The 14,710-nt window shown below is 57.7% G+C and overlaps 3 protein-coding genes across 5 annotated transcripts; 2 read left to right on the top strand and 1 right to left on the bottom strand.

Moving 5' to 3' along the window:
- Positions 1-820: 820 nt before the first annotated feature.
- LOC116464554 (kinesin-like protein KIF19) lies at positions 821-3,727 on the top strand (the record flags this gene model as incomplete). Its single annotated transcript, XM_032147818.2, is given in 7 exon segments — positions 821-1,088; positions 1,173-1,294; positions 1,775-1,908; positions 2,148-2,253; positions 2,444-2,531; positions 3,114-3,375; positions 3,377-3,727. Coding segments are annotated over 7 exon segments (1,095 nt in total), but the record flags the coding sequence as incomplete, so codon positions are not given.
- A 462-nt stretch (positions 3,728-4,189) lies between these two features.
- BTBD17 (BTB domain containing 17) lies at positions 4,190-10,444 on the bottom strand. Of its 3 annotated transcripts, XM_032147815.2 has the most exons (4): positions 9,987-10,080; positions 9,362-9,468; positions 7,862-8,138; positions 4,190-5,668 (listed from the first exon to the last, which is right to left on the bottom strand). In XM_032147815.2, exons 1-4 carry the CDS (start codon positions 10,004-10,006, stop codon positions 4,594-4,596), a joined length of 1,479 nt encoding a protein of 492 aa, XP_032003706.1. In that variant the 5' UTR covers positions 10,007-10,080; the 3' UTR covers positions 4,190-4,593. The 3 variants fall into 3 exon arrangements, with proteins under 3 accessions (XP_032003706.1, XP_032003707.1, XP_032003708.1); XM_032147816.2 differs by lacking the exon at positions 9,362-9,468 and having other exon boundaries at positions 4,191-5,668; positions 9,987-10,444; XM_032147817.2 differs by lacking the exons at positions 9,362-9,468; positions 9,987-10,080 and adding an exon at positions 9,620-9,977 and having other exon boundaries at positions 4,192-5,668.
- A 2,989-nt stretch (positions 10,445-13,433) lies between these two features.
- Positions 13,434-14,317, top strand: LOC116464552 (probable G-protein coupled receptor 142; the record flags this gene model as incomplete). Its single annotated transcript, XM_032147813.2, is given in 2 exon segments — positions 13,434-13,554; positions 13,557-14,317. Coding segments are annotated over 2 exon segments (882 nt in total), but the record flags the coding sequence as incomplete, so codon positions are not given.
- Between the last annotated feature and the right edge of the window lie 393 nt (positions 14,318-14,710).

Here is a 14,710-nt window from a genome sequence, read left to right as displayed (position 1 = left end):
ACTCAGGCCACAAATCCTGTGTGACTTTGCTAAGTTCTTTAACTTCTGTGTGTGTCACATTCCCCACCTGTAAAATGGGAGCAGTCCATGGTGCAGCCCTCATGGGGTTGCTGGGAAGATTACATAAATGCCTGGCGCATACCAAGAACTCAAAACATGGTAACTAATGTTATAATTAGGGTTTTTCAGGCCGGGCCCAGTGGCTCATACCTGTAATCTAATCTCAGCACGTTGGGAGGCTGAGGTAGGCAGATCACTTGAGGCCAGGAGTTCGAGACCAGCCTGGCCAACATGGCAAAATCTCGTCTCTACTAAAAATACAAAAAAAAAAAAAAAAAAAGCCTGGTGTGGTGGCTCACGCCTGTAATCCCAGCTACTCGGATGGCAGAGGAATAAGAATCACTTGAACCTGGGAGGCAGAGGTTGCAGGGAGCCGGGATAGTGCCACTGCACTCCAGCCTGGGTGACAGAGAGAGAGCCTGTCTCAAAAAAGAAACAAATAATAATAATTAGGGTTTTCCCAATAACAGATCTTTGCCTTCTGTTCTGGGACATACCCAGACCAGGGGGGCTTTAGGGTATCATGAGCCCTGAGGGGGTCACATGGGCTGGGGTTGAGCAGTTATCCAAGCTGGTTCCAGGGGTGGGTTGTGGTCAGGATGGCAAGAAAGTGGACACTGAGGGGCCACCTTGAAGCAGTCCCTGATTGTAAGGCCCAAGATTCAGCTTTTAGGGTTGGCCTCAGCCTGGAGCTCCAGACAGATGCCTGGAGTCCAGGCGCTGGAGGGGCGAGGATGGGCTGGGCAGGCGGATCTGACCCCTCTTCCCGCTGCCGGGTGCTGACCTGTGCCTCCTGCAGCTGGCGCTGGAGCAGCGCTGCCAGGAGCTGTGCGCGCAGAGCCGGCACCTGAAGGAGATGTCGTGGTGCATCGGCTCTGGGGAGCGGCGCGAGATGCTCAGCCTGCTGTGCCGCATGCACCAGCTCGAGGTGGAGAACACCCTGATGCGGTTTGAGGCCGTGTGCCGCCGGGAGCAGGACCGCAGTCTCTGCCACAAGATTTTCCAGGGCCAGCAGCAGATGATTGACGGTAGGGCCCACGCCCCCGCACATGTGAGCCACCTGCAGTGGGGGGGCCACTGGCACTCGCTGAGCCCTGCCCCTTCCCCGGCAGACTGCAACCTGGCCGTCCCGCAGCGCCTGGAAGAGCTCTACGATGTGTACCTGCGGGAGCTGGAGGAGGGCAGCCTAGAGCAGGCCACCATCATGGACCAAGTGGCCTCCAGGGCCCTGCAGGTGGGCGGGCGCCTGGGCGGCCTGAACATGGGCATATGTGCCCAGGGAGGGGCTGATGACCAAGGCAATGCCTTCAGGCAGCTGGAGGGGACAGGACTAGGCTGGCTGGCACCCCAGGGGGTTGACTTGCTTTCCTTCTTACCCCACCCAAAGCCTTGTGGAGCCTGAGTAAGACCCTCATCCCTGGGCATTCCTGGGCATCACTTGTTCCCAACCAGGGTCTGAGGGTCAGGGCTGGCCATCTGAGATATCACAAACGGCCCCAGGTGCCTTCCCAGGAGACCATGCATCAGGCAGTGCCACTGGGGAAGCCTAGCAGACCGCAGCTTACCCCCGAGGACCCAAACACAAGCCCACTGCCCTTCTGGGGCTCCCAGGCCATCTTACAGCCCTTGTCACCCCGTGAGCCTTTGTCACTCTGTGCTGATTTGGTCCAGGACCAAACCTTCTAACTGTCCACCCTGGCTCCCTCCTCCCCAGGAGAGCTCCTTGCCCAAAATCACCCCAGCAGGGACCTCGCTGACCCCAGATTCTGACCTGGAGAGTGTGAAGACATTGAGCTCTGATGCCCAGTGCCTGCAGAACAGCGCCCTCCCTCCCCTCAGCACAGAGAGGTAAGATGGGGGCCACCTGCCCCAGCCCCCGCCCTGCGCCCCCTGTCCCAGAGAGGCCAACCCAGACTAAGGCTAAATGGGGAACACAGAGCAGCAGTGAGAGGGAGCAGGTGGCCCAGGTCTGGAGCCAGGACTCCTGGGTTCTCCTTTCACACTAACAGTTTCTCCCTTGGGGTGGGGGTGGGACCTCGGTGACACAGCCTGGTCTACAGCCACTCATCTTCCTCTGCCAACTTCAGTGAAGGCCACCATGTGTTCAAGGCTGGTACTGGGGCCTCGCAGGCAAAAAGCTCTTCTGTGCCCACCCTACCTCCCATTCAGCTTGGCAGCCTGGTGACACAGAAGGTGAGCTCTCAGTACGCGATGGCTCCACAAGCTCCACTGCAGCGGGTTCGAGATGAGGGCGGAGAGCAGCAGTTGGGATGGAACCTTTCCCAAATGGCACCAGCCTGAGGCCCTGCTGTCTCTGCTGAGTTGGGCATGGGGTCCCTGCTGTGTTTAAGGGTTTCCTCCTCCCAACCACTCCACCCCACAGGCCCCGGCTCAGGACAGCCTGGGCAGCTGGATCAACTCTTCCCCTGACAGCAGTGAGAACCTGTCAGAGATCCCTTTGTCCCACAAAGGTATGCGTGCCCTCTGCCGCCCTGGCCACCTCACCTGGCCTCGTCTAAACTGTTCAGATCACCCAGCCCAAAGCCCTTTCCTGCCCACTGCACTGCCAAGTGCAACCATGCATTGGGTGCTACACATTCTGTAGAGGCACCATTGCCCCTGAGGATTAGTCAGTCAAGGACACTTAAGAGTCCTCTCTAAGTCAAGGACATTTAGAGTGATGGGGGCAAAATTGGAAATTAGAAAAGAGACATGTGGCATGGAGAATTATGTCCCCCCGCCCCTGCCGCCTCCTCTCAGTAATCACTGTAATAGCAAGTATCGATTCAATGTCTGCCCCCTGGATAATGTAGCTTGAACCCATTTCCTCAATTAATCCTGGAAATAACCCGATGGTATTAGTTTTACCATCCCCCATTTGCAGATGAAAGTGAGGCTCAGAAATGGGCCCAAGTTTCTTACATAGCAAACCCCTGGAAGTGCTGGGATTGAAACCCAGGCGGTCTGGCTCCTATCCATGTCTGCCATGTCAGAAGAGGGTGTTGAGAGGTGGCGTTGATCTCGGGTTGGGTGTTTCCTGTGCCCCGCTGCAGAGAGGAAGGAGATCCTGACTGGCGCCAAGTGCATCTCAGTGAAGGCCGCCTGGCAGCGCTTGTGGGCCCTGGGCACCAAGGGGCAACACCTGCTGGCGCCCACGACAGAGCGCAGAAGCCTGTCCCTGCAGTCACTGAATGAGGGCGACGATGCGTGGCTGCCCAGTCCCACGCTGCAGCATGCTGCCAGTGAGGATAACCTGTCCAGCAGCACAGGCGAGGCCCCGTCCCGGGCAGTCGGGCATCATGAGGACAGGCATCTTCTGGCTGCGTGGCCAGAAGAAAAGCCTGGGCATGAAAAGGGAGGAGTCGCTGGAGGCAACTCCAAGGAAGGAGAGGTCCCGATACTTCGAGATCACCGGGCAAGGGGTGAGGTGAGGCGAGGCCTCCCAGCCCTGGACAGAATGCTGTTGCCAAACCCTAAACAGCCCTGAGGCCAGCCTCGGCCTTGGAAACCAGAAAGCAGCAACAGTGAGACGGGGCTCGTGGCGCAGGTGTGGGGCACGGGCATCCTGGATGGTTGGGGAGGCGCCGACAGGCACTTCACGTATTACAACTGGGGATCTTTTTCTCCCCCCCCCCTTTTTAACAATAAAATCCCATTTGGGTCTTGATGGTTGTGTTGGAAATTTGACTTTGTCTGGAATGTGGGGTGGCCATGACTAAGATTCAACCAACTTCCCCTCCCCCCAGTCCCCATCTACCCCTGGTTCACTATATAGCACCAACCTACCAATACCTGGGGGAGAGGGGTTTTTCTCTGGATCCTGAGGCCTCTCCCCATGGTGGGGCTAGCAAGGTCCATTATGTCCCTATCCCAGTCTTCACACCTGCCCAGGCACCCTCCCAGGAGAGGTCAGGGACTTGGGGCGGCCCGGATGCCAGAAAGTCTCACAACCCAGATGAGGCGGTTGCCCCTCGAGGTCAGGGCTCAGAAACTGCCCAGCTAAGCCCCTCAGACTCAAAGTGAGGAAACTCCTGCAAGGGGAATGGAGTGCTCCCTGACTCCCCCGCAAGGGGAATGGGGCGCTCCCTGACTCCCCCGCAAGGGGAATGGTGTGCTCCCTGTCTCCCAGGCAGGTGGGTTGCTGTGACCATGTGGATGCTTTTACCTGCCCTAGTTCTGTGTCTGGGTTGGGGGAAAAGCTCAACAAAGGGGAGTGAAACCCCTAAACCCCCTGGCTTGTGGGACCCTCCCTGGGTTGTTTTTACCCAGAAACTGACTGGTTCAATCATCCCCTTACCACTCTGAGCATCAGTTTATTCAGGACCAAGAACGTTCCTTCAAGTCACCTGTGAAATCAGCTGTTGAAACCAGGCATCTTGTCTACCACGCCTCACCTGGACTCCACCCCAGCCCTAGGGTGGCCGGCGCCTGGCCATCCAGGGGACCAGGCTTGTTGCCACCTCCATGCTCGCCTTGCCCTTCCCAGACCCACAGGGACCACCTAGGCCAGGCCTTTATTCCCAGACCCCGAGGCTACTTGGGGGTCCGGATAAGGGTGTGGTATACGGGCTTGACGATGAGGTGCAGGTGCAGGGCGTTCTCCACCAGGTACTCCGAGTTGCGCCGCTGCAGGTCGGCATGAGCCAGGAAGTCGCCGGCCTCTTCGCTGCTCTGGTGGAAGCTGTAGGCGTGGCGGACCAGCAGGCGGCCCTGCTGGCGCGCCCCCACCAGCACCGTCTTCTGGAAGCTCACGCCCGCTGCGTCGCCGCCGCTGCTGGCCGGCGTCACCACCAGCCGCGGTCGGCCGTCCTCCGGGCGCGCGGCGGGCAGCGCTGTGCCCGCAGTGTCCGCGTAAACGGGCCGCAGGCTGACGGGCAGCCAGCGCGGCGAGAAGAGCACGTTCCAGGTGACCCGGCGGCCTGCGTCGTGGCCACTCGGGCCCAGCTGCGTCTGGAAGCTGGTGCTGCGGTCGTCGCGGGCCGGGTTGTTGATGACCCACGGGGCGCCCCAGGCGGGCGCGAGGTAGTTGCGGGGCAGGAAGGCGCTGCCGTTGACGTCAAAGAACTTGGCGTAGTGCAGCGGCGACGCGGCGTGGAACTGGTAGGCCTGCAGCAGGAGGTCGGCCACTGCGGGGCCGTGGCGCGCCAGGGCTGCTGAGCGCGCCTGCAGCTGGAACAGCTGTGCCGGTGGGATCATGGGGTAGCGTATGGCGCGCAGCGCCCGCTCGGCCACGGCAGGGGGCGGCCGCGCGCGACCCAGCCAGGCCTCCAGCGCGTGGAACAGCTCCAGTTCATCCTGCAGGACCAGGTCCGAGCGTTGCAGGAGCTGCCACAGCAGCTCGGGGCTCACGGCGCCCCACTCGGCGCTGGCCGCCACGGCCGACAGGTTCCAGGCCAGGAACTGCAGGCAGCTCTCGCGCAGGGCCTCGTCCCCGGTGCCCACCGCGTAGTGGTACCAGCCCACCGCCGGGCCCGCGCCTCCCGCCAGGTGCGCGCGCATGTAGTCGGCCACGCCGCGCTGCAGGGAGGCCACGCCGTACTTGGTGGCCAGTCTGTGCAGGGGGATGGCCTGGGTCAGCAGCACGGTCAGCTCCCCGCAGTACAGGTACCTGCGGGAGAGACCAAGAGGTGGGGCGGGGTCAGGGTGGTACCCACCTCCCAGCACAGCTTTTTCTGAGTCCACAGGGGACCCGGCCTGGAGTTGGAGCTTCACGGTCCGGGTGCAAACACAGTGGAAGCCCCACCCTGAGGCTTCCCATGTTTTCCTTTCAAGGACCCTTCCAGGCCATTCTTACTTCACAGGCTCTTCTTTCCGTTTCTGTGGTGATGTAGAAATTGCCTGTATTGACTGTGCCTCTACTAGGCGGGCAACCCTAAGGCTGGAACAAAACAGAGGTGGCTCCTGCCGTTGGGGTTTCCATTCTGGTTGGGATCCATGGCCTGCCTTCTCCTTGCCATGAGTCTGGGCAATTTCAATGAACCTTAGGCTAATCAATCATCTAGGAAAGGGGGAGTGGCACACACCCCTCAGGGTTATTGTGACAACCAGAGGAGAATAAAGAATCTTGCCACAGGCCAGGTGGGTGCCAGTGGCTCACACCTGGAATCTCTGCACTTTGGAAGGCCAAGATGGGAGGATCGCTTGAGGCCAGGATTTCAAGACCAACTTGGGCAACATAGCAAGACCCTATCTCTACAAAAAAAAAAAAAAAGTTAAAATATTAGTCATGCTTGGTGGTGCACACTTGTAGTCCCAGCTGCTTGGGAGTCTGAGGCGGGAAGATAACTTCAGCCCAGGAGTTCAAGGCTGCGGTGAGCTACGATCATCATGCCACTACACTCCAGCTTTTTTTTTTTTTTTTGAGATGGGGTCTCCCTGTGTTGCCCAGGTTGGTCTCAAACTCCTGGACTTGAGCAGTCCTCCCACCTTGGCCTCCCAAAGTGCTGGGATTACAGGTGTGAGCCCCCATTTCTTTTTTGCAGCCTCACCTTCCTTTTTCCTCTCCTACTGTTGGTGATCACTTGTGCTGAGTATCTCTTCCTCTTACTTCTGCTGCTGTCCCGCTGCTCACCCTTCCTGCCAGTCCCCACTGGCACATGGCACCGCACTTGCCTCTATAGGAGTGCGGCAGCCACTGCCAGCCATCTTCCCCAACGTCCATTTCTCCCCTTTCCCCTGTGTGATTGCCTCTGGGAATAAAAGACCACATTTCCCAGGCTCCCTGATTGTGGCCTTGGCCATGTGACTAACTGCTGGTCAATGGGCACAGTTTGGGATTTGCAGGAGGGCTGGTTAAATGCAACTGATTCAGGGTAACAGGAAGACCCTTTTTGCCCTTCTGTCTTATCCCCCTTCCTGTTGCCTGGAACTTGGAAGCAATGTATGGAATTCTGCAGGCATCTCGTCTGAGCCGTTAGAAGAGTTACTTTCTTAGACACTAGTGTGAATGGCACCCCCTGAGCAGCACCATGGCAGGAGGCAGGAGGTAGAGAGAGCCATCTAACTTTTTCAGCTCCCTAGCCCTGTGGTTCCAAACCTGGCCAAACACCAAAACCACAGCGATGCTTTAAAATAAAAAATATTCCTCTATAATGGAATATTTAGGAAAATAAAAAGTAAATAAATAAAATAAAATAAAAAATGATTGCTGGCCCTAACCCTAGACCTGAAACTGACGATCCAGGTTAGGATCCGTGAAACTGTAGTTTTTTAGTTTGGTTGGTTGGTTGGTTGGTTGGTTGATTTTTTTGAGACAGAATCCTGCTCTGTCACCCAGGCTGGAGTCTAGTGGCACGATCTCAGCTCATGCAAACCCAAACTCCACCTCCCAGGTTCAAGCGATTCTCCTGCCTTAGCCTCCCAAATAGCTGGGATTACAGTCGTGTGCCACCACACCCAGCTAATTTTCTATATTTTTAGTAGAGACAGGGTTTCACCATGTTGGCCAGGCTGGTCTTGAACTCTTGACCTCAGGTGATCCGCCTGCTTCAGCCTCCCAAATTGCTGGGATTACAGGCATGAGCCACCGTGCCCGGCCCCAAAACTGTAGTTTTTAAAAGCTGTCTATGGCCAGGTTTGGAAACAGCTCTGAGGGGGTTACCAGGAACCGAAAGTGACATCAAACTGCACAGATGACACAGGCAAAGACAGGGAGCTGTACAGTGGAAGAAGGGATGCAGGGGTCACTGTCATCCCAGTGATGTCTGGGGAAATGGACATAACAACCTCTAAGGGCCTGTAGGTGGAGGAGCCGGGGGCTGAGGAAGGGATGAAGCCTCCCCCTAGTCTTCCCCATCCCCACCTGACGAACTTGTCGAAGACAGCGGCGCAGTCCCTCGGCTCCTGCAGCACCGCCTCACTCTGGTTACTCAGCAGCTCCCGGAACAGCTCACTGTGCAGTCCCAGCAGCAGGCGGTGGGCGTGGAAGACCCGGACCTCATCGGTGCTCACAGCCTGCACCCGCAGAACCACATCACTGGCGTTGCCCTGTCGCAGCAGCTCCTGCAAGCGCTGGAGCACCGCCTGGGAGTGGTTGATGGAGGTGCCAGCTGCCTCCCCGCCAACATCGGCTCTCTGGGCTGCAGCAGGAGGGAACACAGCACAGCCTGAGAAGGTGCCCGGGCCCAGAACCTCAGTCGGGGGTGGAGAGGGACCAGCTGGAGACATATGCATGGGTGTGAGCAGAGGGCAAGGTGGGCCTAGGCGGGCGGTGTGTGCATACCTGTTTGTGCCCACGAGGCGCGTGGATGCATCTGTGCACACACAAACGCATCCTGGGTGGGAAGAACATGCCAATGCAAACCCCAAGAGGATGCTCTTGGAAGGGGGTGCACTCAGGCAGGGAGAGGTTGTGCTCAGGTTTAGGACAACATGCCTAGAACTCATCTCCATGCTGCCAGCCCCCCAGGCAAGGGTTGAGGAAACTCATGGTCCCACCCTTCTCACTTCCTAAAGAATTGTCCATCTAACCCCTTGGAACAGTAGTCAGAAGTGGTGCATTCACTAACAAATACTATATGCTAGACATTCTCCTAAGAGCTTGGGATATGGCAGTGGACAAAGCAAGCCAAGTTCTTATGCTCATAAAAGCTCATAAAAGCACAAATTGACATATCAGACGGCTAAGACACACACAAATAAGCACTCCAGTTTTAAAGGAGCCAGTCAGGGAACCAGTGTCAAGGCAGGCTCCAGCCGTGCAAAGGCCCTTGAAGGGAATGGGCCTGGGGTACTGGGAGCAGGGACAATGTTAGGGAGGCCAGAGCAGTGGCAGGAGAGAGGGGCGGGTGTCAGACGAGGCTGCGGGTGTGGAAGGGAAGCTGTTTTCCAGGCCCAGCCCTGCCCTCTTGGGTCCTGATCTCTGAGACAGAAGCCCATTTTCTGTGGGTGGCCAGCAGGGGACAGGAGAAAGTGCGAAGGGCCAGCTGGTGCTGGAATGGAACTTCCTGGGTAACTGAGCGTTGAGGCTGGCCAGGCCGGCTCTTTTCTCATGCTCCAGGATGCCCTGACGGTCAGATGGGGATGTGCATTCAGTTACAGAAACTGTCAGCAGCTTTCCCAAGCTGAGAACAGCGAGGGGAGCCTTGCAGAGGGAGGCGGGCGGGGGCCTGATAGCAGCAGATGGGCCCCGGCCACATGTGCACACACAGCACACGCAGGCCCGTGGTGCACACAGGAGGGAAGGCTCGCACAGGAGCAGAGCATCTGTGCATGAGGGAGGTCGAGGGACAAAGGGAGGGTGAAAGAGAAGCGGGTAGTGCGTTTCCCAGCCCTGCCTTCCCCAGCTGTCACTTTGAAGGACCTGAATGCTGATGGCGTCCCCATTTAGCCTCTGCCCAGGACAATGGGCAATGGAGGGTCCTCTTGTCCTTAAGACCCCTGTCCACCTGCCTGCCAGGCCCCTCCTTCCTTCAGAGAGATGAGTCCGTGGAGCAGTCCGGTCCACCCCGTGCTCTCCCCAGCAGCTGGACACCGCCCCCTCCTGGCCAGCCGCATGCAGCCAGGGCTGGGACATCCTGCCCCTCCACCCTGCCCCGCACCTGGCCCACTGCCCGCTCACCTGCACGGGTGACCAGGCCCACCAAGGTCAGCATCGCCCAGAAGCTGCCCCAGGAGCCAGGCTTGGAGTAGCCTCTCCTAGGCATCTTTATGCTCAGCCCCCAAGTCCACTGGAGGGACGGTGAAGCCCAGACCACTCTGCTCACATCCCTCTTCCTTATATAGGATCCAGCACAAGGGGACGGCACCCCCCTTCCTGCTTGGCCTCCCTCCCCCACTCAGCCTCCTCCATGGATTGGTGGAAACTGGCCCCAGCTGTTGCCCAGGCAACCACTTAAGCCAGAGAGTGGCAGCCCCGGGGGCTATTGTGCTGCCTGTGGGCCCCCAAGGGGAACAGATCCGGAACCCTCCTCCCCTAATCTCCTTACCACCCAGCAGGGCTAGCCATGCCTCTCCCTGGAAAGTTTCAGGCTCTCTGGAGAATAGGCGAGGGGCTCCAGGACCACTGGCAGCCATTGGCCTGAGGGTCCCCAGTTCCCTCCCCCAACCCCAGGCCTCGGCCCTGGCACGGAGCGCACTTGGCAGCGTCGTGGCTGGAGCACCATGGTGAGCCGGCTGCAAAGGAAGGGCCTGGAAGAGGAAAGGAGAGGCGGCTGAGGCTCCCACCCCTCCCCCACTCCCATTTTGGGGTGGGGCAGCTCCTCAGAGAGAAGCTCAGGGATCTCTCGAATAGGGGCCCATGGGCAACTGATGTCAGTTTCATATTCTTTGTTGAAGAAGGTTCCTGGAATGCTGTAGGGAGGGTGATGGGCTGGCGGGAAAGTTCCGTGGGGACTGTGACTGTCACCTCCCCCAGGGGCAAGCTGAGCCAGGTGGCAGGGCTGGGCATAGAGCAGATGCACCCTGCCCCATGCACCACTGCATGGGTGCCCCCTGCCCAGAGCGGGGCTGGCCACCTTCTAGCTCTGTGCTCCAGCCAGCCCAAGGCTGGGCACTGTCTGCCCTGCTATTTCCTGACTTGAATTCTCCTTCCCCAAGTGGCCTCAGGTCTCTGGGTTCACCTCCTTGGAAGGCTTGTTTTAGTAGCGTCTGTCTTATTTCCAACTGTAATTTTTCCTTTTCCAGGCCAAGGAGGCATGCTGCAGACCTGGTGTTTCACTCCCACTGTAGGGAAACTGAGGCAGGGAGCTAGGTTGCAGTCTCAGTTGGGTTAGTGCAGAGGAGTGCTCTTCTAAAAACAAAGGCAACAGAGAGAGGAAAGTGAGTCTGGAGCTCAGCGGAAGCGTGTGTGTGTGTGTGTGTGTGTGTGTGTGTGTGTGTGTGTGTGTCTAGGGTGGCATGCTGTGAGTCCTCACCTTTGCAGGGAGCCAGCAGGGTCTGCCCCAGCTCTTCGTGGGAGGGACTCCTTTGAGCTTGGCTAACCGAAGTAGGTGACTCCCAAGCGATCTGACTCCGAGGCAGGGCTCTGGGTTGGGGATGAATTGAATCTTCCTCTCCCTGGCTCTCTGGATCCCAGGGGCCAGCTCGATGCATTGATTTCTGCCTCTGGCTGGCACAGAGACCCAACAGCTCCACCCCCTCTCTGAAGCCGCGGAGAGAGCAAGAACTGGGTCTGGCACCTGCCTCGTCCGGGTTGGCAGAGTTGGAGCTCTCCAGCCCAGCGGAAACCCCTCCGGCTGCCCTGACTTTCATGCCTGGCTCCCCTCGTCCAAATCCACTATGCCTTGCCCACTGGCTGCCCGCCTGCCCTTCCCATGGGCTGTACCATGTCCTGGCTCAACCCAGCAAGTCCGAGTCTCCACGCAGCAGGGCAGCCCTGGTCCCTGAGGGCATTCCAGCTTCCAAGCACAGTGCTTTTGATAGGAATGTTATTGATGATAGGAGAACCCGCTACTCAGAAAACTGTCATTTGATGTTTGTGCCTCTCAACTCCAGCCTCCTTCAGCCTCTGCATCAGTCATTCTTGAAGGGTAGCCACCTGCATTAGAATCTCCCATGCTCTACCTTGGAACCAGAATTTTCAGGGGCAGGGTCTGGCCGCCTGTATTTTCTAAGTACTCCCAGACAATTGTTATACACACCCCAAGACAAGCGCTACCTACTAGAGTTAGATTGGTGGCATTTCAAGTGTGAAGGAAGCTGGGAGGCCCTGGATCATCAAGAAGACCCGGGAGAGTCACCTCTGACTCCCCATCTCTGACAGGCCCCACCTCCCTTTATTTCTAATCTCCCTTATCCCTGGCCCTCTTCGAATGATTTAGAAACTAGCTTTCCACATAGAGGCATTCTCTGTTCTCATTTTCTTAACAGAGCATTGCTGAAGTGTCTGTGTGTGTGTGTGTGTGTGGTATGCATGTGCACACGTGTGTATGCAGTGCATGTGTGTGCATGTGCATATTTATATGTGTGTGCGTATTGTGTGTGTACATGCATGTGCGTGGTGTGTGTGCATGCATATTTGTGGATATGTGTGTGTGCTGCGCCCAGCCAGGTTAGAAACAGACCAGAGGCTCTGACTCTGCCCGTCCGCACCTTCTAGCTGGCCAACCAAAAGTGACCCTGCTGCCCACACCCACCGTCAGTGGGCTGAGTCAGGAGTTTGAAAGCCACTGGCCAGAGATCGCAGACAGGTCCCCGTGTGTGGCTGGCGTCATCCCTGTCATCTACTAGAGTGTCCTGCTGGGCCTGGGGCTGCCTGGTGAGTGGCGAGCTGGGGTCTGGGGACTTGGGCTTGGCCAGAAATGGGGATCCTCCTTCAATGGGTGCCAGTCCTCTGTGTTTGACCCCTGAGGCCCTGGATCACAGACCCCTGGTCTTTCCTTGCCATTGTCAGGGTGTTCTGGGTCACTGGAGGGGAATAAAAGTAAGGGACTAGGATTGGGGGTGCTCACAGCTAAACCCAAGTTTTCCCCAGTAGTGAGCACTCTCTTAAGATAATAAAATTCACATAGGAGCTGGCTCAGCTCATTACAAAGCTCCCCATGCTGCCCATGCCATCAGAGAGCAGAGCTTGGGGCAGAGGTGGGTGTGTGGATATGGGAAGGGCGAGTGGTCTTGGCCCTGGTGGTTTCCCCAAGTCCAGTAGCTAAACCCATGCCTGTGTCTAGGGACGCTTCCATTCTGGAGGACACAGAAAACCTAAAAAGGACTTGGTGGACAATGCCATAGGACAGGTGGCTTTTTTTTTTTTTTGAGATGGAGTCTTGCTCTGTCACCCAGGCTGGAGTGCAGTGGTGTGATCTCTGCTCACTGCAGCCTCCACTTCCCAGGTTCAAGGAATTCTCCTGCCTCAGCCTCCCAAGGAGCTGGGATTACAGGTATGCATCACCATGCCTGGGTACTTTTTGTATTTTTTAATAGAGATGGGGTTTCTCCCCTGTAATCCCAGCTCCTTGGGAGGCTGAGGCAGGAGAATTCCTTGAACCTGGGAAGTGGAGGCTGCAGTGAGCAGAGATCACACCACTGCACTCCAGCCTGGGTGCTTTTTGTATTTTTTAATAGAGATGGGGTTTCTCCATGTTGGTCAGGCCGATCTCAAACTCCTGACCTCAGGTGATCTGCTTGCCTTGGCCTCCCAAAGTGCTGGATTACAGGTGTGGGCCACCACGCCTGGCCAGGACAGGTGGCTTCTGAGGATACCCTGCCATGTGCACTTACCTGTGTGTAACAGCGGTACAGTCAGTGGCCTGCAGTGGATGGACAGGGCAGAGCTGGCCTGGGTTGCCTTCTGGGTAAAGTGGGGTTTCAGAAGGATCTGGAAGGAGAAAAAAGAGAAGCCAGCTCAGCCTCTGCACATGCAGATGGGGAGGGGTGTTGGTGACACCTTGGAAAGCAGAGTCTGAGCTCTCCTCTGATGCCTCTCCCCTCCCTCACCTTGGCTGCCATCAGTCAGCCTCCTGACCGCAGTGGCCCTGGCGCGCCTTGCCACCAGGACCAGGAAGCCCTCCTACTACTACCTTCTGGCACTCACAGCCTCGGATATCATCATCCAGGTGGTCATGTGTTCGCGGGCTTCCTCCTGCAGGGAGCCGTGCTGGCCCGCCAGGTGCCCCAGGCTGTGGTGCGCATGGCCAACATCCTGGAGTTTGCTGCCAACCACGCCTCAGTCTGGATCGCCACCCTGCTCACGGTTGACCACTACACTGCCCTGTGCCACCCCCTGCACCATCGGGCCGCCTTGTCCCCAGGCCGGACCTGCCAGGCCATTGCTGCTGTCCTGAGTGCTGCCCTGTTGACCGGCATCCCCTTCTACTGGTGGTTGGGCGTGTGGAGAGACACTGACTCACCCAGCACGCTGGACGAGGTCCTCAGGTGGGCTCATTGTCTCACTGTCTATTTCATCCCTTGTGGCATGTTCCTGGTCACCAACTCTGCCATCATCCACCGGCTATGGAGGAGGGGCCAGAGTGGGCTGCAGCCCCGGGTGGGCAAGAGCACAGCCATCCTCCTGGGCATCACCACACTGTTCACCCTCCTGTGGGCGCCCTGGGTGTTCATCATGCTCTACCACATGTACGTGGCCCCTGTTCACCGGGACTGGAGGGTCTACCTGGCCTTGGATGTGGCCAACATGGTGGCCATGCTCCACATGGCAGCCAACTTCAGCCTCTACTGCCTTGTCAGCAAGACTTTCCGGGCCACTGTCCGACAGGTCATCCACGATGCCTACCTGCCCTGCACTTTGGCACCACAGCCAAAGGGCATGGCGGTGAAGCCTGTGATGGAGCCTCCGGGACTCCCCAAAGGGGCAGAAGTGTAGAGGAGGGGGCCCAGCTGGGGAGCTCAGGGTGTCTCATGGCCACATGTACTGGGGCCTTTGAGGTTGTGCCCAGAAAACGTTTATCAACAGCTTGCTTTCCTTGGGTGGGGGTGGAGGCTCCTCCTTTGGGTGTGGCTCCCAGGCAGAGAGGAGGACAACTTAGCCAACTCTTACGTTTGCTTCACCAGCAATCCCTATTTCCTGGGAAGATGAAAGGGTACTGCCAGGCACAGGCTAATAGCATCAGTGCTGTGGGTATTCCTTTGTGGGGGGGGCATTTTGCCTGGCTCATCATGAATGCCAGATTAATGTTGGTTGAATGGATAGAAAAATGGACAGATGGAGGCCGGGTGTGGTGGCTTACGCCTGTAATCCCAGCACTTTGGGAGGCCG

This window comes from Hylobates moloch, unplaced genomic scaffold (genome assembly GCF_009828535.3).
Source record: "Hylobates moloch isolate HMO894 unplaced genomic scaffold, HMol_V3 SCAFFOLD_963, whole genome shotgun sequence".
Classification (NCBI taxonomy): domain Eukaryota; kingdom Metazoa; phylum Chordata; class Mammalia; order Primates; family Hylobatidae; genus Hylobates; species Hylobates moloch.
Note: the sequence above shows the minus strand (reverse complement) of the source record. Positions and strands in the feature narration are given on the sequence as shown.